This window comes from Maniola hyperantus, chromosome 7, assembly GCF_902806685.2.
Source record: "Maniola hyperantus chromosome 7, iAphHyp1.2, whole genome shotgun sequence".
NCBI lineage: Eukaryota > Metazoa > Arthropoda > Insecta > Lepidoptera > Nymphalidae > Maniola > Maniola hyperantus.
In genome coordinates, this window is record NC_048542.1 from 15,866,161 (window position 1) to 15,889,705 (window position 23,545).

Consider the following 23,545-nt stretch of genomic DNA (forward strand, 5'->3'; position numbering starts at 1 on the left):
TAAACTGCTGGACGGATCGGGATGAAATTTGGCATGCAGATAGCTATTATGACGTAGGCGTCCGCTAAGAAAGGATTTTTGAAAATTCAACCCCTAAGGGGGTGAAATAGGGGTTTGAAATTTGTGTAGTCCACGCGGACGAAGTCGCGAGCATAAGCTAGTTTTTATATAAATGGCGCTGTAATTAAAATGTGTTCATGAAAAATCACATTTTAAATTTTTTTGTGATGTAACCACAAATTCACGGTTAGCGGATATATTCCTTTACTTGTGCTATAAGACCTACCTATCTACCAATTTTCATGATCTAAGGTCAACGGGAAGTACCCTATAGGCTTTCTTTCTTTTTTTTTCTTTTTTTTTCTTTTTTTCTTGACAGACAATTTTTCTTCGCGATGCCTTGCGGGGTACGATAGTACCTTAGATAGTACAAACACACGAGTAGATATAAAAGTGAAGCAGGAACCACGTCGAATTTTTTTCGGCACACTCTCCGAAATAATATCCTGTAAAATACCAATAAATAATAATTCATTTTGATTAATAAATATTCATTTCATTTGATTAATAAAGCTTTGATTAATAAATATTCATTTAATTTTGTGGTATGTATAATTCATATGTGTTGTGAATGTGCAGCCTCCACCGGTCCCATTAATTGGTTCCCGCATGCTAATGAGCTGGAACTCGTTCAAAGCTAACAAGATCATATTAATTTCGCGTTCAGCCCATTTGAATATTGAATTGTGGTATGAATATTGGGAGATTGTGTTCCGCTTTCACATTAAATGGTTCAATTGTAAACCTCGAAGTTTATTGACAAACATTTTAATATTATACCTCCTACCATTTTCATAATAATGTTACAGTACGCAGCCGAAAGTAATGTACATCGACCTTTAGAAGGAGATAGCAAATTTGTAAAGCGTTGTCCCTGTCGTTGAGACCGACAAAACGTCACATAGGTATGAGTGACAGACACTACGCTCTACAAAGCCGAAATGTACACTTTCGGCAGCTTACTGTTAATTCATCATCATGATCAAGCCATCGTCGGCTCACCACTTAGCACGGGTATCCTCTTAGAATAAGAATGGTTTATTAGGCCATCCGTCCACGTTGACTCAGTGCGCACTTTTCAGACATTTCTTTATTGACAGACTTCACTTTTGAGATCATTATGGAGACCTCTCAAGTCTCAGGCATGCAGGTTTCCTCACGATGTTGCCTTTCACCCTTAAATCAAGTGATCTTTATGTAAAATATGTAGGAATCATTTATTTGTTATTTTATGACAATGACAATGGTTCTCTTTTTTATAAAACTAAGAAAAGAGGTTTACATATGTCACACCTCCCTTCTTAAACAATAACTTCCCTTACTATCTTAACTATATAAATCATCGATGCCAAAACGTCTTGGCGGCCCTCGTTTACGAACAGACTCGCGAGGCGCCCTGTCCACTACAGCTACCTCGGGCTGCTGGCTAGTGCTGGGCTCAGGCGCCGCGCGACCGGGCGACCCGGAGCTCGTCTCCCCGCCGCTCTCCTGCGGCCCTTCCTCGGGTGCTGAGCTCAACGCCACTGCCACCATCGCGCCCCTGGACCGTCCCGCTGCTGATGGTCTATCACCAGTTCCAATGTTAATTGAATTACCGATATTTGAATTAATTTCCGAACATTTTTTAATCTGATCGACGTGTCTAAATATCTCAGTTCCCTCTCCAGTACGCAGCTTATAATTTGTACTCCCGCTTCTTCCTATGACATCCCCTTTTAACCATTTATTGCCTGTTCCGTAGTTTCGGTACCACACCCTACTTCCGACCTCGAACGATCTCTCAACTCCTCCCGCCGCCAACTCTTGACGTGCCTGGGCAGACCGAACTATATCCTCCCGTTCCGGCTTTAACTTATCCAAACGCGTGCGTAATGACCTGCCTTGTAACAGTTTGGCTGGGCTTTCTCCTGTCGTGCTATGCTCGGTATTCCGATATAATAATAGAAAACGACATAACGCTGTGTCTACGTCTACACCCTGTATAAGAGCTTTCTTTATTACTCTTTTACAAATCTTAACCGCATTTTCCGCAGCACCATTAGACGAAGGATGATACGGCGCTGAAAAAATTTGTTCAATCCCGTTCTGACTTAGAAAAGTTCCAAACTCCACGCTTTGAAACGAAGCAAAATTATCACTAACTAACTGCTTTGGAAGACCAAACCTAGCAAAAATATCTCTTAATTTATTAATTACAGTCTTCGCTGTGATCGAACCCATCTTTACTACCTCAATCCATTTGGAACTAGAATCGACTACCACCATATAAGTAACCCCCGCTATAGGTCCCAAGCAATCGATATGCAGTCTTGTCCACGGGCGACTCGGCCACGGCCACATGTGCGGTGCGTGCGCCGGCGGCGCGTCGGCCACTGCGGCGCAAACCTCGCACGCGCGGCACATCGCCTCCAACGCTTCATCAATTCCCGGAAACCATACGTAACTCCTCGCTAATGCCTTAGTTTTAACTATCCCCATGTGCGAGTCATGAAGTTCCTTCAACACTTTATCTCGGCACTCAACGGGTATTATGACCCTATGACCCCACATGAGACATCCTAGTTCGCTATATAACTCCTTCCTACGATTGAAAAATGGCCGTAATTCTTTTATTTCTACCTCCGTAGGCCAACCGTCCCTAATGTAACTTAATACTCGTCCCATGATGGGATCTCGGCAAGTAAATTTTTTTAATTCTTTATAATCAAGTAATAAAGCTTCTGAAGCAAAATGTAAATACGTTTGCTCGGGACATTCGCTCATTTGAGATTCACTATTTTCTCTATGAGCTTGTATCATCCTTGACAAACAATCAGCTGTATTTTTATCAGTACTTACATATTCAATTGAAAAATCGTATGCCGACAAAATTAACGCCCATCTCTGAAGCCTGCTAGCTGTCATGTTTGGAATACCTGACTCAGCCCCAAAAATGCTCACTAAAGGCTTGTGATCCGTTCGTAATATAAATCGGCGCCCATACAAGTATTGGTGAAACTTTTTAACGGCAAAAATAATTGCAAGAGCCTCCTTTTGTATCTGACTATAATTTATTTCCGCCGCCGACAGCGATCGGGATGCATATGCGACCGGTCGCTCGACCCCGCCGATGTCTGCGCCTCGCTGCGCTAACACCGCGCCTATCCCAAGCGCACTCGCATCACATGTCAATATAACCGGCTTATTTACATCGTAATGCGCTAAAACCGCAGAGCTCGCCAGTAATCTTTTAACCTTATTGAATGAATTCCTTTCTTCTATCCCCCAAAACCAACTATGATTTTTCTTTAGTAAATTATATAATGGTGATAAATTACTACTTAAATTCCTGACAAAACGACCGTAAAAATTGACCATCCCTAAAAATGATCTTAATTCGGAAACATCTTTTGGCTCCGTTAAATTTAAAATAGGCTTGACTTTATCTGGGTCAACCCGAATACCTCTATCCTCTATTACATACCCTAAATAGGTTATTTGACTCTCGAAAAATGCACATTTTTCTTTTTTAATCTTAAAACCGCATTCCTTCAGCCTAGTAAGTACTTTCTTTAATGTATCCTTATGCTCATCAAGTGAAGAGTTTGCGATTAATATGTCATCTAAGAAAGTTACCACATTCGGAATATCTTTAAACAAATTTATCATTATCCTTTGAAATATGCCCGGACTTGAAGCTAACCCAAACACTAATCTATTGTAACGGAACAGACCCCGGTGAGTATTTATCACCGTAAATTCTTTTGACTTATTATCTAACTCGATCTGGTTATACGCTTGTGAAAGATCGATTTTACTGAAATACTGACAACCGTTCAAATTGGCCAGTAGATCTTCTATTTTAGGAACTGGATATTTATCAACCGATAAAAAACGATTCAACGTAGCCTTATAATCGGCACAAACCCTAATGGCACCGTTAGGTTTGTTCACAATTACAAGCGGGGTGGCCCAGTCCGACGTGTCAACCGGCTCGATGACACCGGCACGCAGCATCGCGTCCAGCTCGGCGTCCACGCGCTCCCGAAGCGCATACGCGAGGGGGCGCGCACGACAGAACACGGGCACGGCGCCCTCCCGCACGTGCAGCGTGGCGCGCCCGCCCGTATAGCGCCCGAGCCCGCCGTCGATTAATTCACTAAACCTGGAAAATATTTCCTCCACGTATCTATTCTTAACAGACTCCTGTACTCGCAAATTATTAATTTTGCACTTAGGCACGTCAATGTTTAACTCCGCTAACCATTGACGCCCTAATAATGACGTCGTCCCATTATCAATGACATATAAATCTAATACCTTCATGCGATCTTTATACCTCACTTTAATTGAAATATACCCTAGAGGTTTAATTTTTGTGCCATCATAAAAAGTTAACGTTAACCGACAGGATCTTAACGGTAGGTATTTGTACCTTTCAATATACGTCTGCTTGCTTATACATGACAACGCAGAACCAGTATCAATTTCCATAACCAAAGGCTTCTCGTCTAATAACACTATTATGCTAACCGGCTTATAGTCCCTTAGCGATATCTGATAAACAGGTTCTTCTTCGTTGACGTCGTCCGAACCGACCGACTCCATCCAAGCCGGGTCTTCGTCCCGCCAGTGGTTCGTGCCCGCCGTGTTCGGGCCCCTCGATGCAATGCCCGCACCCTGATTTCTACGCTGTGCTCCTGCTCCCCAACGCATTCCGTAGCTGCGACCGCCGCGCCGCGATCGGTTATAGCCACTGGCAGCATTTTGCCCTGCAGATCCTGCTCCTGGGTCATCAGGACATCGTCGTCGCAAATGCCCGATCCGTCGGCATCGGCTGCACTCAAAAAACTTATAAGGACAGTCATCTTTACCATGCCGCTGATCCCCGCATCGATCGCATGCACTAATTCGAAAACGATGTAATGATTTTGATGAAGTTTCGCTGACACTCGCAGCTGCTCCTCGTAGCGTCTCTCCCGTCTTCCCTGGTTCCGATTTTGGTCTGCTGATACCTATTCCGACTTCCACTGCAAGTGCGTTTTTCTCCGCGGCTTCGAATGTCGTAGCCAACCTGACTGCGCGATTAAAATCTAAAGTCTCTTCGGCAAAGAGTCTTTGACGAATGACTTCACTCTGTAAGCCGCACACTAACTGATCTCGCAAATTTTCGCTAAGATTATTTCCAAACTCACAAAAACGTGATAGTTCCTTCAGTTCTGCGACGTATTGTGAGACCGAAGTTGATTCTTGCTGACGATACTGCCTAAATCGAAAACGCTCAGCCAATATTGATGGTTTTGGTTGTAAATGTTCTCCCACTATCTTCACTAACTCGGCAAAAGTTTTATCACCTGGTCTATCCGGGCTACAGAGATTTACCATCAGCTCGTACGCCCTGTCCCCGACCATCGATATCATAGTAGGTACCCTTAAGGTCTCTTTCACCTCGCCCACTATGAAATACATTTCCATCCGCTCGCAGTATGATGCCCAGTTCCCACTCACGACATCGAATTCCCCTAATTTCCTGGGTGAAACCATCTTCCCTTTATTTTCCATCCTCGTCGCCACTGTAAAATATGTAGGAATCATTTATTTGTTATTTTATGACAATGACAATGGTTCTCTTTTTTATAAAACTAAGAAAAGAGGTTTACATATGTCACACTTTAATTGCTAAAAACTTCGATATTATATTAGAGATGCATACCCGAGATCGAAGCCCTGACCTCCTGAACAGGAAGCTAATGTCTTTACCACTAGGCTGTCACCACTCTTACATCACTGAAGCTGAAATCCACGTAAAACTCGGTGAATATTCATATAAAAAGTTTCCTTTAAATGTTATGCATGAAAACCCCGCACTGTGGTAACCAAACTTCTTAATACCGGGGCTCGGGAAAAACAGCCCCCAATTTCGCAGTCAGCAAATTTCCTCGAATCGTCGGATCCTACAAAGCCCTCATTAAAATTCAATCTTTCTTTTACAGGAAAGCTAATAAAAGGATGGCCGGATCACGCGAAAGGTTGCTCTACGACCGACATTTAGACTTTGACTTTGATTACGAATACGAACGAAGGCGCCGACACGAGATAAGTCGGTTCGAAGCGCAGCGTTCCGAGCCAAACCGTGTTCGAACCGAACGCTTCGAAATAGAACGACCGAAGCGAAAAAATGGTTACGTGTTCGAAGACATCTATTCTGACTTCGATGAGGCGCAAGGGCGATTGTCATTGTTTAGACCGATCAGACCAGAGTATTTGAACTTACAGACGAGCTACGTGACCAAGTACAATTCCTTGCCTAGAAACCATTATTATGATGACGATCGTCGTCGCTACAAAAAAGACTACTACGACTTTAGAATCGAAGCAGAGAGACGGAGGCCGCGGCAATCTTATGAATACAAACAAAAAGAACGAACTGATATAAAACGAAACGAAATTAGGTTAACAGATCGAAACGAACGAAGACCTATTTCTAGTAATTCCAGGATTACCTATCCCACTCAGAAGCCTAAGAATGTGGCTGTTTGTAAACCTCTCCGTTTGTCGGAGAAGAATGTTAAATATTGGACGACGGATCCGCCTGAGAAGCATCAAGCGAACCAAGTGAATCAAACGAACCAAACGAACTTAACGAAGAAACCAAAGAAAGACGAAGCGAAAAAGATAGTTACATTCTCCGAAGTGTCTGGTTGTCGCAAAATGGTTATCGACGACCCGATTTGCGGGCGCAAAGTGGTTGCGGTTAGAGAGTTAGAGGTTTCGCTGGACCAAATGATCCAGAACGGGTATTTCGAGAAGCACAACATACCTATCAGTGTGCCAGAGAAACGGGAAGAGATAAAGACGAGCGTCCCCAACGGAAAGTGCTTATCGGGAGCGGGGAGCGAGGCGCCGGCGCCGCGCAAGTCCAGACATTTGCCGCAGGTTAGTTGTTTACTTTTGTAGGGTTCCGTACATAAAGGGTGCCAATGGGCCTCTATTACTAAACCATCTCTGGCCGTCCGTTTTCGTCTCTCCTTCATAAGTTATGTACGCCGTCCGAAGAGAGTCGAAATTTTCACAGAATATGTATTTCTATTGCCACTGTAACAGCAAATGATAAATATTTCAAAACTAGCTGATGCTCGCGACTTCGTTCGCGTGGAATTTGGTTTTTGAAAAACGGGATTCTTATAAAGGCTTACCAGTTATACCGATTTACATGAAATTTGGTACAGAGGTAGCTTGCGTCCCGGAAATTGACATAGGAGGCTTTTTATCCCGGAAAATCATAGAGCTCGCACGGGATTTTTTACGAAACCCAAATCCACGCGGACGAAGTCGCGAGCGTCATCTAGTAAATAAATATTTTTTTAATGAGGAATAAAGAATTTTAGCATTTTTACTGAGGGTTTAAATGATCTTTTAACCATAATATCCCGTAACTTAACGGGTTAGTTTTTCATTTAATTTTCCCATAAAGATTTGCGATACAGCCTGTAAACACTGTTAGCTGTTAGTGGGGGGGTAGAAGGGGGTCGAAGGGCATAATTATGGTCATTACAGGCCCGTTAGCGTCGTGAGAGGCCCTCAGATGTGAGTAATGAGCCGTCCCTTGCCCTGACGTACTGGTTTAATATTCTATGTTATGTAAAACTTGGTAATGATGTATTTTATACGCATTCTTACTACTTCTTAATGACATACAGGGACCTACCAGAACGCTAGCAAAAACTTAGCGTTAATGGGGCCAATTCTCTTGTACACAATCTCTAAACTAGACTAAAATGACACCTCTAAACTCTACTACTGCTATCCCTGTCATAATGTTGCTTGCGGAAAAGGATAGCACTAGATTTAGACCTGTTAATTTAGTTTAGTTTAGAGATTGTGTACAAGAGAATCGGTCCCTTTGTTATACTACCTAAACACAATCCAATACCAATAACCATTTGCCTCATTTTGTAGTTTCAGTATTTCTCAAACCCGCAATGTATAGCGTGCAAAACCCGGGTTAATGCCGCGCCTACGACGCGGCATTGACTCCGAGTGGCCTACTTACGCAACATTCGTTGACCTCTAGCGTCAGTCAGATGTTTTATTTGCAATAGGTTGAAAACTTATACAAAATTATAGAATGTTTTAATATTTTTTTTTTTGCGTTTTTTTTTGTGGTATCATAATATTATTATAAATAATCATCAAATCAAATCAAATCAAATCAAATCATTTATTTGCACGATTGCAGGTACAATGATGGTGTTACAGTGGTTTATTTACAGCTACAATCCGCCATACAGTGGGCATGCAAAATTTATTTTCTTATTATCTATTATTAATAAGCTATTTTTTTAACTTTTTTTTTTAGAATTATAATGTTCAACAGTCACATATCACATAATATAATATAATATCACATGTCACATAATAATTATCTACCTGTAATATATTAACCAAGAAATAATTTAAAAAAAAATAGTCAATATAATATAATCACATCAAGTCAACTCTAATTAAATTACCTTAAGATTACTATTGTTATTACTACATAATTATAAATTGTATAATATTTTATTCCTTGTATTCAAAAAATTCTTTAACGGAATAAAATGTTTTTGCGGTCAGCCATTCATACAGTTTTTTTTTAAATGGTCCCAGTGGTAAGGACTTGATGTGATTTGGCAATTTATTGAATACTTTAATGCACATTCCAGTGAAATTTTCAACATCAGTACTTATATCTGTCTTCGTTTTTTCCAGCGTTTTGGTTACACCCTGTATAAATACAAAAAAATATGACTATCCGTTTGCTACGTTGTGGCGATATTGAAAATCAAAGATGAGATGGCGCTACGAATTGTAGATACATAAAATATGTGGCGTAGCGTTTAGCTACGAGGTTGCAGGATCGATTAAAACCTTAATCCACGCGTACGAAGTCGCGTGCATCACTTAGTAAAGAATAAAGAATGTTAAAGTGCTCGCGACCTTGCCGTTTCTCTGCGATGGCCCTTAAAGTGTATACCTACTCCTAAGTAGCTAGAATTTTGTCCCTTTTGCTGAAACTCAGTACAAAAGTGTTACAATGACACTTAGCCTAGTTTCAATAAAGGCCCAAGGCCAAACAATATTATCCCAGCATAAGCGGTGCTTAAATTGGGTTAAGATTAACCCGATCTCGATCACTTGCCACCGAGTGCTCTTCTTGATAAATCGGCCAAGAACAATGAGAAAATGCGCCGCAAATAGTATTCATCATCATCAACATTATCATGTGACGTCATATGGATCCGAGACATTGTCGCTAACTATGGGCCACATAAGAAAGCTCAGAGTCACTCAGCGGGCGATGGAGAGAGCTATGTGCGGAGTTTCTCTACGTGATCAATGAGGAAATGAGGAGATCCGTATTAGAACTAGATATAGCTCAACGGGTTGCGAAGCTAAAATGGCAATAACCAGGGCAAATGATTTTAAAAACTGATAGACGTTGGGGTTCCAAGGTGCTATAATAGCGACCTCGCGCCGGAAAGCGCGGCGTTGGAAGACCCCCTACTAGGTAGACAGACGACATCAAACGAGTCTCACGGAGCCGCTGGATTCAGGCGGCGCAAGACCGTGGTGTGTGGAAGTCCCTACAAGAGACCTAGTACGTCACCCGCACGGGGTTAACACGGGGGCTGTGTGGGTGTGCGGGGCGTCCCCACCCCGGCGTACGATTAGTAGAGTGGTTAACTGTGATAGAGTGATTAGCGGACCAACTCACTGGCGCAGGTTTCTGCGAGCGGGAGATAAACAAAAGATCCTATTCTAAAGGGCCGCGCGCGGTCAGCTCTGACGTGCGGTTAGGGAGGGCTTTAGTATTACGAGATGGGTAAGTAACAAAACCAGCCAAGCGCGAGTCGGACTCGCACTTCAAGGGTTCCGTGCCATGTCGAACAAGAAAAATATCACTTTAATTTGTTATGTGATGACCAGTGGCGTGCACAGGGTTTGAAGCCAGGGTAGGCATTAGTTAGGTAGGAACCTGTTTACTGGCAGTTCATAATGAAAAATATGCATTAAGCTATTACAACTGGGGTAAGCAGTGCATTTATGCCTCTATGACTCCCACGCCACTGGTGATGACAACTCTCTACGATTAACTAGCTGATGCCCGCGACTTCGCACGCCTGGATTTATGTTTTGAAAATCCCGTGGGAACTCTATAATTTTTTGGGCTAAAAAGTAGCCAATGTTCCCCGGGATGCAAGCTATGTCTATTCCCGTCCAAATCGGTTGAACAGATGGGCCGTGAAAGGCTAGCAGACAGACAGACTGACACACTTTCGCATTTATAATATTAGTATGGATGAACCACTAGCTGATGCTCGTGGCTTCATCCGCGTGGACTACACTAACTTCAAACCCCTTTTTCACCCCCTTAGTGGTTTAATTTTCAAAAATCCTTTCTTAGCGGTTGCCTACGTCATAATAGCTATCTGCATGCCTTTCAGCCCTATCCGTCCAGTAGTTTATGAGCTGTGCGTTGATAGATCAGTCAGTCACCTTTTCATTTTATATATTTAGAAGATACAAGAAGATGACCGTTAGCGGCAAGAAGTAGATTTAGGTATTTCCTAAACTTTGGAATACAAAGTCTGGGGCTTACATTGTTAAAAGAGTTTAGTAACTCGCTGTCGTATCGGACACAACTTTGTTCCGTATTTCTTTCGTAGACTCGTTTTATGCCAAGTTTGAGGAGGAAGGGGTAGGAAGGGGTACGTCGGATTGATTTAGAAGGGTCTCTGTATTATAGAAGTTGATAGCCGATATGACTTGAATCGTGAATGCCAGATAAGTGAAAAAGGACCCAGACCTAAAGTTCAGCCAAATTACAAAATATTACAGTTCTTGCAATTCATGAAGGCTAGTGACTCATGCTCAGTGGCGTGCAGGTCATAGAGGCATAAATGCACTGCTTACCCCAGTTGTAATAGCTCAATGCATATTTTTCATTATGACCTGCCAGTAAACAGGTTCCTACCTAACTAATGCCTACCCTGGCTTCAAACACTGTGCACGCCACTGCTCATGCTTGTGTTAAAGTCGTATAGATACACTAAATGTGTGCGTTTGACAGCGCTTGCTCGCGACTGATTGGTCCGACATGTACGCATCCGCTAAGAAAGGATTTTTGAAAATTCAACCCCTAAGGGGCTGAATCATGGAATATAGGTTTGACATTTATGTAGACCACGCGGACGAAGTCGCGGGCATAAGCTAGCATATTATAAAACTCAAAGTCCTGCGACTGACTGACTGACTTATATATCAATGTTCTCAGCGTACATATTCAAAATCCTTTGATCTTTTATCGTTTTGTATTTTATGTCTTTTTTCTTATACCTTTATTTGTATTTAAATTTATTATTAATCATCTAGTTAGTGTAAGTGGCACTGCCGTTCTAATAAGATATAAAATAAATAAAATAAATAAATAAATAAATCAACGCACAGCCTAAACCTCTGGTCTAGAGACATGAAATTTGGAGGGTGTGTTCTTTGTAGGAGGTATCCACTAAGAAAGCAATTTTTGAAAATCCATCCCTAAGGGGGGGTAAATATGGGATGGAAGTTTGTATGAAAGTTTATCATTTTTAAAGTTGCATCGATGAAAACTGGTATACAGGCTTTTGGTTAAGAAAAAAAAACGTAAATGGCGACCTCACACCGGAAGACGCAATGTTGAAAGACCCCCCACTAGGTGGACGGACGACATCAGACGAGTCGCAGGGAGCCGCTGGATTCAGGCGGCGCGGCGGCGCAAGGCTGTGGTGTGTGGAAGTCCTTACAAGAGACCTATGTCCAGCAGTGGACGTGGATGATGATGATGAAATGCACGCGGTCGAAGTCGCAGGCATTTTTTATTTATTTATTTTTATTCAGATACAAGTTAGCCCTTGACTGCAATCTCACCTGATGGTAAGTGATGATGCAGTCTAAGATGATAGCGGGCTAACCTGGAAGGGGTATGGCAGTTTTTATTAAACCCATACCCCTTTGGTTTCTACACGGCATCGTACCGGAACGCTAAATCGCTTGGCGGCACGGCTTTGCCGGTAGGGTGGTAACTAGCCACGGCCGAAGCCTCCCAGCAGACCAGACCAGAAATTTAGAAATTATAAAATTCTAATAAGACCACTCTCACCACTGCGCCAGGGAGGTCGTCATCTAGTTATGACATTATGAAGCTGCGAAAGACAAACAGGGGAATCGTGTGTTGACGTCTAAGCCGCTAATCTAGGCTGCGAGCTGCCACAGCGTTGCGGTCGACGACGAAACCAAGAAACTGTCGGAATGCGGAATTTTCATACTTACCAGTCTTACCTACTGTTAGAATGAACACCACTTTGATATACTTTAACATACTTTTAATCGCAGTTCCTTATTAATTTAATTTACAAGTCAGTACAATGAACTATTCCTATTCTATAAGCGTCACCATATAGTGTAGAGAGTCTATCCAAACCATATACTCTCGGAGAATGTCAGAGGGTGCTAGGCCGTGTGCAGACTATCAACAATTCATCTAGCACACTATCAACGATCCACCTAACACTACTGGGGAATTAAAGTTGCTTCAAGAAAAATCCAAAAACCGTGGACTTGTTACATTACAAAAAAAATTAAAATGTGTTCATGAACAAATAATAGTATTTTCAGCTTTCAAAGTAAGACTACTATACCAAGCAGTGGCGTGCAGCTCATAGAAGCATAAACGCACTGCTTACCCTCATTGTAAAAAATCAATGCTTACTTTTTCATTATAACCTGCCGTAAAACAAGATCATACCTAAATGCATACCCTGGCCTGAACTCCTGTGCACGCCACTGATACCAAGTGGGGTATCATCAGCCTGTTCACTGTACTGTACACTTTTTTTTTTAATCTTAATAGTTATTGATTTAACTTGCAAAATGTCGAAAAAATACGACTGTAGTACGGTACCCCAGAGCGCGAGTCTGACTCGCACTTGGACAATTTTTTTGTGGTATCATATCAGTAATCATCAGTACTATCAGCTATCTTCGTTTTTGCCAGTTATCTTACCAAACTTTACTTTCTCATCCACACCTTGCGAGCTATTTTATTTTATTTTATTTTTTCTTTATTATACAAAAAAAAAAAAACTATCGTACAATTTTCCTATTCTTACAATTTACAACATCTATTTCAATGTATTATTTCTTATTTCTTCTTTTATGTCCTATATCACTTTAAATTTAAAAACTTTTAACACTTTATTTCATTTTATTTATCCATTTACTCGCCAACTTTATATATTCTATGCCACTGACGTTTAGGTAATATTTAAAAGGCGGTCACTGAAAATCAGCGTTGGGGCGTCTGGTACCTCAGATATTTGCTCTAGAGGTTTGTGTCTGAGGGGCCCGACGTCTCAACACAAGCTGAGTGGCCTACCTGTTCGAGGTGTTGCACTGCTGTACAGGACCATATTGCCTACACCATGTACCACCTATATACCTCGAATAAAAATTATTCTATTCTATTCTATTCTATTCAGTTTGATATGCAAACAGGATTACTATTAGGTAACCAGATAAGACCTATAGATGCTAATCTGTTTACTCAATATTTGCAACATGTTCACTATACGTCAGATACAAATCTAAATAAACAACATACCTATAGTCCGCGACAGGTCGAGATGGCAATTGGGGTATGACTCGGTGGGACGCCCGCACACCCACACGTCACCCACGCTCGCCCGCATCGGGTTAGCGCAGCGGCTGTGCGGGGCCTTCCCTCCCCTATTGCCATCTCGACCTGACTATACCTATCTTTAAGCTATAGGGATTCATCATTCGACGTCCACTGCTGGACATAGGTCTCTTGTAGGGACTTCCAAACACCATGGTCTTGCGTCGCCTGAATCCAGCGGCTCCCTGCGACTCGGTTGATGTCATATATATATGTCATAAATATAAATAAAATAGAAAGCCTTAAAAAGAAGTTATTCGAATATTTAATTAAAAACATTTTTTATAGTGTTGACGTATATCTAAGATGACATTTTTTCCTTTAGTGTGTATTTGGTTACCTTTTGACATATTTTGTATTAAGTACTATCTTGTTTTTTTATTCTTTTGTGACTAAGTATTAAATTTGGCAAATTTTATCAACACTATGTACACGTTTGTTAGGAATATCATATTGCATGCTAATAGGCAGAATTTGGCTGTACCTTTTTGTTTTGTAACATCTCCACTGTTTACCCAGATTCGCAATAAAGAAAAGAGATTGCCCATTTTCTTAGGAGCTTTGGGCCCCCCCTAATATAATTGTTATGTCACCATGGTTTTAATTTTATTTTGTAGACAAATAATTAACTCTTTATATTCTGCAAACGATTTCTATTTATTCACCCTGGTTATAAAGAAATCTTATTTTTTATATTGCTGATATTGAGGTTATATTTAATTAATACTTCTTCAAAATAAATGCATGTTTACGATTCTAACTGTAATTGTGGATATTTTCAATAATAGAGTGAAAAAAAGTCGTTATAAAACATAATCGTAAAAAAATAATACATTTAAAAAAAAAATTAAGTTTTGACACGACCGACGCCACAAAAGAGGGCCTGTTCACGGGCGATCTCCTTTGTATTTGTATTTGTATTTGTATTTGTATTTGTATTTGTATTTGTCATCTGTCCACCTAGTGGGGGGTCTTCCAACGCTGCGCTTTCCGGAGCGAGGTTGTCATTCTAGCACATTAGGACCCCAATGTCTATCGGTTGTTCGAACTATGTGCTAGCTGCCCATTGCCACTTCAGCTTCGCAACCCGTTGAGCTATGTCGGTTACTCTGGTTCTCCTACGGATTTCCTGATATCGGATTTGATCTCGAAGAGAAACTGCGAGGGTAGCTTTCTCCATCGCCCGCTGAGTGACTCTGAGCTTTCTTATGAGGCCCATAGTTATGGAAAACCAAGGCTAATGAATTGCTACGGGGTAATCTAGCTAGGGATGTGATAGCTATAGCCTAGTGATTAGGACGTCCACCTCCTATTCAGGAGATCGGGGGTTCGATCCCGGGCACGCACGTCTAACTTTTCGGAGAAATTAAATATCATTCGCTTTAACAGTGAAGGAAAACATCGTAAGGAAACCTACGTGCCTGCATGCCTGAGAGTTCTACAAATCTTCTCAAAGGCGTGGGAAGTCTGCCAATCCGCACATGGCCAGCGTTGTAGACTATGGCGAAATCCTTCTCATACTGAGAATAGAAACCATGTCTCATTGACATTGAAATGACGTCATATTGACGCCAGCCTAAATAAAATTATACCATCAACCGAAACTTTAGTCTCGTGCTGACGTCACTAAAATGGCGGCCAAGCGCATTAGCACTTTGCGGGACTTATACTAGCTACTAGCTTGTGCTCGCGTCTTCGTGCGCGTGGACTACACATTTTCATACCCCTATTTCACCCCCTTAGGGGCTGACTTTTCAAAAATCCTTTCTTAGCGGATGCCTACGTCATAATAGCTATCTGCGTGCTAAATTTCAGCCCGATCCGTCCAGTAGTTTGAGCTATGCGTTGATAGATCAGTCAGTCAATCAGTCAGTCACCTTTTCCTTTTATATATATAGATTTATGTTCCTATATCGTTAAACAGAATGCCGGATGTATGGGCAGACAACCCTGGCTTAACGATAACCCTATAAACTGGCACTGGCATTAAAACCAGGGCTTCTGGCGCTTACCCACGGTACGGATTAATGTTGATCCGTGGGTTACAAGGTTAATACATTATATCCCGCTTGTATTCATCTCACATAGTTGATAGTACCTATATTGTTATGTCTAGGTATATGTATATGATAGGCTAATGAAGCATAACAGATATAAAGCCATGGATTTTTAGGGTTCCGTACCTCAAAAGGAAAAACGGATCCCTTATAGGATGACTTTGTTGTCTGTCTGTCAAGAATCCTACAGGGTACTTCCCGTTGATTTGGTAGGTAGGTAGGTCTTATAGCGGACATTGGGGGAAAAATCTGAAAACCGTGAATTTGTGGTTACATCACACAAAAAAAAAATTGTGGTCATGACACTAGTACTTTACTACCATTACAATCTAGCCTATGAAAGAGGCTAATAAGCAATATTATATTAACCTTAACTTATAAACGTACTTATACCTAAGAATCAGTCCATTTGACTTAGCTTAGTTTATAGTTAAGATACCTTATTGGAAGACACTTTGTTCTTAAAATTGCACTAGCACTAGTCTTTCACTTTGTTCGTGTGATCTTTGATTTGCACTAACACTACACTATCGCTATAACTAAATTGTGGTCATGAAGTAATAATTAGTATTTTCAATTATCAATGTAAGATAACTACTTATATCAAGTGAGGTATCATATGACAGGGCTATTCACCTGTGGATTCTAAAACAGATTTTTATTTATTTTTATAGGTACATCATAGTTTTTGATGTATCGTGCAAAATGTTGCAAAGATACGACTGTACTACAGAACCCTCGGTGCGCGAGCCTGACTCGCACTTGGCCGGTTTTTTTCCTAGATCCCAACATCAGAATAAAGTTAATTTCTTGCTGGTTATTTTTGATAAGAAGAGTAGATTCACTTGTCGATTAAAAAGCAACCCCCGACCTCTGATTAGGAGGCGGACGTCCTAACCACTAGGCCATCACATGCTTTACCATATCCGTACTAATTACGACCCCAATCCTGCAGATTAAAGCGAAAACACCGCTCGATACGCCGCCCGCCCGCCGCAAAAAGCAACATCGAAAAAAGAAGCTCGACTTTTTGCCAACCCTTTTTTAAGGGTCGTGACCCATTTACACAATAGGCTTTTAAAGCAGACGATATTGATACGACTACGACATTTTCGTTTGACATTCTTATTCCATAAAAGTTACAGTTATGTCCCACTACTTAATAAAAGTTTACCTACTGTCTTAGCTTAGTTTTTTACATCATATGGGATATGAACGGCATTTTTAGTGGTATATTTAAAGCTCTGCCTTGAGTAAGAATACTGTGATAATCACTATGGTACATTTTTATTTGTCGTGATTGTCAGAATTTATGGTATAGCAACATGGATGCAAGCTATGTCTGCACCAAACTTTCTCAAAGGTTGAACTTGGTTAAATGATTAATTTAACGTGCGACTGAATAATTTTGAAACGATTCATATACCATATTTTTTTACAATTTTTAGTGTTTCACACTTCAAGGAAATTTTAAATAAGTACATATCAAAATTTTCGGACTGGCAGGAATCGAACCCGCATCTCCTGGGATCGCGCCCGACGCTTTGACCACTAAACTACGGAACGCTTCCTGCCAGTGACGAAATTTGTGATATGTATGTTCACTCAGTACTTACTGAAGCGACTGTAAATGCCATCTAGTAGCGACACTTTTGCAGTTATCGAAATTACTTTCAAAAGCCGTCCTTCATTTACCTACTGAAATCGGGATTCATTTGGCTAGTGACACTTAACTCTGCGACACGATTCCATTAGAAACGATTTATCTTCGTCATGACATGTAAAAAGTTTTTTTGAAGGGCCAAACAGACCCAAATTAAGATTAAAACGGTCCAATCGGGTTTTTAGTTAACTTTAATAATTTAACAGTTGCTCAAGCTGTTGGGAACGAATTAATATTGAAAACTTGGCCGAGCGGAAACTTTTGAATTGATGGAGTATTAATATTTTCTTGGCAATTAGGAAACTTTTTGCGTTTTCTATTTATATTTAGAGCCTTCCATTAAGGATTTTTTATACACTACATAATAATTATAACTAGCTGATGGCCGCGACTTCGTACGCGTGGAATTAGGTTTTTAAAAATCCCGTGGGAACTCTTTGATTTTCCGGGGTAAAAAGTAGCCTATGTCACTCTCGAGGTCTTTATCTATACCCGTGCAAAAAATCAGGTCAATCCGTTGCACCGTTGCGACGTGATTGAAGGACAAACCAACAAACCAATAAACCAACAAACAAAAACACTTTCGCATTTATAATATACCCATATTATAAATGCGAAAGTGTTTTTGAGCGATTTAGATTGTCTACAAATAGAATATATTGGGTTAACGACTTTACAAGTAAAATCCTAAAGGGATATTGTGAGTACCTACTTTTCCAGGTACTAAGGCCAAGTTCACATTGCCAATTTTAAAAACATTATGGAAAACTCATTATAAAAATTTAAAAGCTGTGATAGCCTAGTGGTTAGGACGTCCGTCTTCTGATCAGAGGTTGAGGGTTCGATCCCGGGCACGCACCTCTAACTTTTCAGAGTTATCTTTGTGCGTTTAAGTAATTAAATATCACTTGCTTTAACGGTGACGGAAAACATCGTGAGGAAACCTGCATGCCTGAGAAGGCGTGATGGCGAAACTAGGTTTGTTGTTGGAATGTTCTCAAAGGTGTGTGAAGTCTGCCAATCTGCACGTGGCCAGCGTGGTAGACTATGGCCAAAACCCTTCTCACTCTGAGAGGAGACCTGTGCTCTGTAGTGAGCCAGCGATGGGTTGATCATGATGATCATGATGATCATGGTGGAAAACTCTCAGGCATGCACGTTTCCTCACGACTTCTTCCTTCACAACATATTATTTAAAAATTTAAAATTTTCCCTTATAACATGATATTTAATTGCTATAACTCCGAAAAGTTACAGATTATTGAACTCCAGAGTTCCGGACCGCCCGAATAGAAAGCTGGGCTAAACTAGGCCTTGCCAACGTTTTAATATTTTTATTGGGGTTTTTAATTTCTTCGTCACGGCCAAGCTTCCACTCTCAAAACAAAGCCTTTAAGTTTTCTTTTATCTCTCGATTAGAAAAGAATCTTGCCATACAGTAATAAAGAGAGAGCCCGGGAAGGCCAGATCTTCGTTATTTTATAAACGCCGAAAGTTTCTCCGCGTAGGTTTTTTTTTTAAATATTAGCCAAGTTAATTCCTGACTAATATTCCCCTTTCCCTTCCAATTAAGCGTAAAGCTTATGCTAGGAGTAGGTACGACAATAGTGCAACGGGTGGGATTCGAACCGGTGACCTTTCGGTTTTCAGTCCTCTCCTTTAACCGTTGAGCTATCGAGGCTCTAAAAAGGTATTGCCTACATGGCGTGATTCCTAAAACCATACACCTTTGTTATCTGTTATCTGTTATCTGTTATCTTTGCATGATCCAAACTTCATAGTCGCTGATCGTTCCTCACTGTGTTGGGGACAACACCTACACAGAGAAATTTTCAGCTGTTATAAAAACTTTCAATTTGAAAACCTCCTTGGCGTAGTGGTAAGCACTGTGGTCTTATTAGTGGAAGGTCCCGGGTTCGATTCCTGGCAGGGGTTTGGAATTTTATAATTTCTAAATTTCTGGTCTGGTGGGAGGCTTCGATCGTGGCTAGTTACCACCCCACCGGCAAAGCCATGCCGCCAAGCGATTTAGCGTTACGGTACGATCCCGTGTAGAAACCAAAGGGTTTAATAAAAACTGCCATAACCCTCCCGGGTTAGCCCACTTCCATTTTAGACTGCATCGTCTACCACCAGGTGAGATTGCAGTCAAGGGCTAACTTGTATCTGAACAAAAGAAAAATATAAAAACAGGCCAAGTGCCAGTCAGGCTCGTGCATCGAGGGTTCCGTTACTACAGTCGTATTTTTTCGACATTTTACACGATCATTCAAAAACTATGATGCATAAAAATAAATAAAAATCTGTTTTAGAATGCACAGGTGAAGCCCTTTCATATGATAGGTACCCCACTTGATATAGACATCTTACTTTGAAAATTGAAAATACTAATTAATTAGTTCATGACCACAATTAATTTTTTTTCTTGTGATGTAACCACAAATTTACGGTTTTCAGATTTATTCTTTTACTTATGCTATAAGACCTACATTTTTCTTGTAGAAATTACATGATTCTAGGTCAACGGGAATTACCCTATGGGTTTCTTGACACACAGACAACAAAGTAATCCTATAAGGGTTCCTTTTTTCTTTCAGAGGTACGGAACCCGAAAAATAACGAAGGTCTGGCCCTCCCGGGCTCTTGGTCCAATAGCAGAGCCTTTTCTAACGTCGTTTCTCGTTCAGTGAACTACGGCACGGGCACGTAGGTACACTACGTGCCGCGGAATGCTTTATTTTAAGCGAGGGAAAATAATTGCCGAAACTTTTCAAAATACTATGGAATTTTTATTACTTAAATAATTATGATCATCATCATCATCATCAAAGTCAAAGTCAAATGATTTATTCAAAATAGGTAATAAATTACTCGTATTGATAGTCTGGTATGGTGTTACATTTGTAAGATATAGTGGTGATAATTATTACGCAAACTTAAAACTAAAGCTACGAGGGTTCCAAACGCGCCCAGGTCTGAGAAGAACCCACAACAAACTCAGCCGATAGACGTCCACTGCTGGACATAGGTCTCTTGTAGGGACTTCCACACGCCACGGTCTTGCGCCGCCTGCATCCAGCGGCTCCCTGCGACTCGTCTGATGTCGTCCATCCACCTGGGGGGGGGGGTCTTCCAACGCTGCGTCTTCCGGTGTGAGGTCGCCATTCCAGATAATGATAAATAATACGTAGATACTAATTATTTTTAAAGAGCGCCAGCTCGCCAACAAACTGGCTCACTAGTTTGACGAGAGAAAAACAATGTATTAATTGGTGTACGCTTGTCTAAATATATAAAATGAAAAGGTGACTGACTGACTGACTGACTGACTGACTGACTGACTGACTGAATGACTGACTGATCTATCAACGCACAGCTCAAACTACTGGACGGATCGGGCTGAAATTTGGCTTGCAGATAGCTATTATGACGTAGGCATCCGCTAAGAAAGGATTTTTGAAAATTCAACCCCTAAAGGGGTAAAATAGGGGTTTGAAGTTTGTATGAAAGTCTGTCAGTTTTGAAGTGTCTATAAAGAAGTTTTGTAGTTAATATTTTTGCAATTAGCAGTATGACATATTTTATTCAGCTCATAATAATATGTTAAAATATCAACCCTAAGGGTGTAAAATAGTGGTTTAAATTTTGTGTAGTCCACGCGGACGAAGTCGCGAGCATAAGCTAGTTATAAATTAATTTAAAAAAAAAGCACCTTACCCAACCCAACGTCTATAATCATCACCAGCCCAACGTCTAGAATCCGTACCTATTCTCACGGGCTCGGATCGGAGGCGTGCGCTGCTCAGCGTCAATTTTGGGTAGGACCTAAAGTAATAAATAAAATAAAATAAAAATGAAAAAAATAAAAATCCTTTAATTCGACGATAAAACACGATCATAATTTGTTAGTAATAACACACGCCTTAAAAACTAATGTTAGTAATCTTAACTAATTACCTAATCCTAATACTATATCTAAGACAGGCTTGATTAGTCAGCACGTGCACCATATGACAATGGTTCAGGTACTGACAATCAAACCTGTCAGCAAATGCCCTCAGCAGGGTTAGCATGGGCGGGGATATAATTTTCTCCCCGGGGAAAGGATAAAATCTTTATCCCCTCCGACAGCTTTATCCACTCTCCGAGCATGGGCTCACGGGTGGATATAATTATCCACAGTGAATAAAACGGGGGACTTTTTGGTTTTTGGATCTTTTCCTTTACCTTTATTGGGTTAATGGTAATTGGTATTTGGGACCTATGTTGGGTTTATGTTGGGGTTCCCAACCATATTCCAAACATAACCCAAACACAACCCAAACATAACACAAACACAACCCAAACATAACCCAAACACAACCCAAACATAACACAAACACAACCCAAACATAACCCAAACACAACCCAAACATAACACAAACACAACCCAAACATAACCCAAACACAAACCCAAACATAACCTAAACCCAACAGGTACCGCGAGACATGTTTTGATTTTTTAAGTTCTATGAGAATAAACTTAAACCCACGTCTAATGTCGAGGATAAAATTGTCCCCGATTTAGGGATAAACTTCTCCTCTCCCCTGTTGCCGTGCTTTGAGAGGTGGACAAGTAAATTTTATCCCTCGTCAGTGGATATAATTGGGGGATAAAATTTTTGTCTCCTGCCCATGCTAGGGGGGCAGGATGCCATTGGGGCTAGCCCGTACCCTGCGCACCAGGGATGTGCACCGTTTACGCATGGTAGTGTAAAAAATGTAATCGGAAATTCGTCTTCAAAACCACATTAAGTTCGCGTCACTTAGGAACGGGGGGCACGCGCCTACATTAGATACTTATAGCAGGACGTGACAAGGAATGTTTTATTTCGACACTTGAGAAAATTGTCTGTTTACCCGCTCCCAAGATAACACTTAGGTACATTTGCGGTCTCGGAAGATATTTATGTAGACGGGAATGAAGTGAAATGTACTTATATGGAATATACCTAGGGATAGGGACGACTATTTGAAAGCGTATAATAATATTTTTGTCGCTTCTCTATACAAACTGTGGTAAATTAAACTATCTGACGATTCAAAAGCACTTGAAAAAGTTTACTTGCCTAAAAATATTGTATTCTATTCTATTCTAAACGTTCTTTACGCCTATACATAGTGTAACCAGAACGCTGGCAAAAACGAAGACAGGTGATAGTAATGATGATTACAGGTATTATAATACCACAAAAAAAATATTAAAAAATCCTATAATTTTGTAAAAATTTACGATAAATTGCAAATAAAACATCTGACTGACGATAAAGGTCAACTAACGTAGCATAATAGGCCAATCGGAGTCAATGCCGTGTCTTGCGAGGTTCGTTGACTCGAGTTTTGCACGCTATACATTGCGGGTTTGAAATATACTAAATCACTAAAACTACAAAATGAGGCAAATGGTTCTTGTTATTGGATTGTGTTTAGGTAGTATAACAAAGATTCAATGTTTCTTCTCCAGGTGATAGCAGCCCTCGCTGTCTCCCTAGCCCCCTTCTCGGCGGGGCTCGGCAAGGGGTACAGCTCACCTGCCATAGCGTCCCTCCAAGGACCTGGTAACGCGACGCGCAGGGACTTTCAGCTGACCGACCAACAGGCTTCGTGGCTTGCCTCTTTATCTTTTCTTGGTAAGACCCAAATATTTCCTTTTTTTTTATTCGATTAAAAGTTAGCCCTAGGCTGCAATCTCACCTGGTGGGAAATGGCTTCATCATCATCATTCATCATCATGATCAACCCATCTCTCAGAATGAGAAGGGTTTTGGCCATAGTCTACCACGCTGGCCATGTGCGGTTTAGTAGACTTCACACACCTTTGAGAACATTATGGAGAACTCTCAGGCATGCAGGTTTCGTCACGATGTTTTCCTTTCACCGTTAAAGCAAGTGATATTAATTTATTTAAAACGCATCTAGTCCTAACCGCTTCCCACCATCGTCATTATTATCAACCACTACCTCAAGAACCCCCCCCCCCCCCTCCCACTT

General features: G+C 40.9%; 1 protein-coding gene across 2 annotated transcripts in view; it reads left to right on the plus strand.

Annotated features, from left to right (window-relative positions):
- LOC117983734 (facilitated trehalose transporter Tret1-like) overlaps nt 1–23,545 on the plus strand; it is a 51,218-nt gene that overhangs the window by 14,651 nt on the left and 13,022 nt on the right. For both annotated transcript variants that reach the window (XM_069499966.1, XM_034970345.2), the window contains exons 2-3: nt 6,033–6,975; nt 23,019–23,184. In XM_069499966.1, coding sequence (XP_069356067.1) covers nt 6,033–6,975; nt 23,019–23,184 — 1,109 coding nt within the window. The remainder of the gene's footprint in view (nt 1–6,032; nt 6,976–23,018; nt 23,185–23,545) is intronic.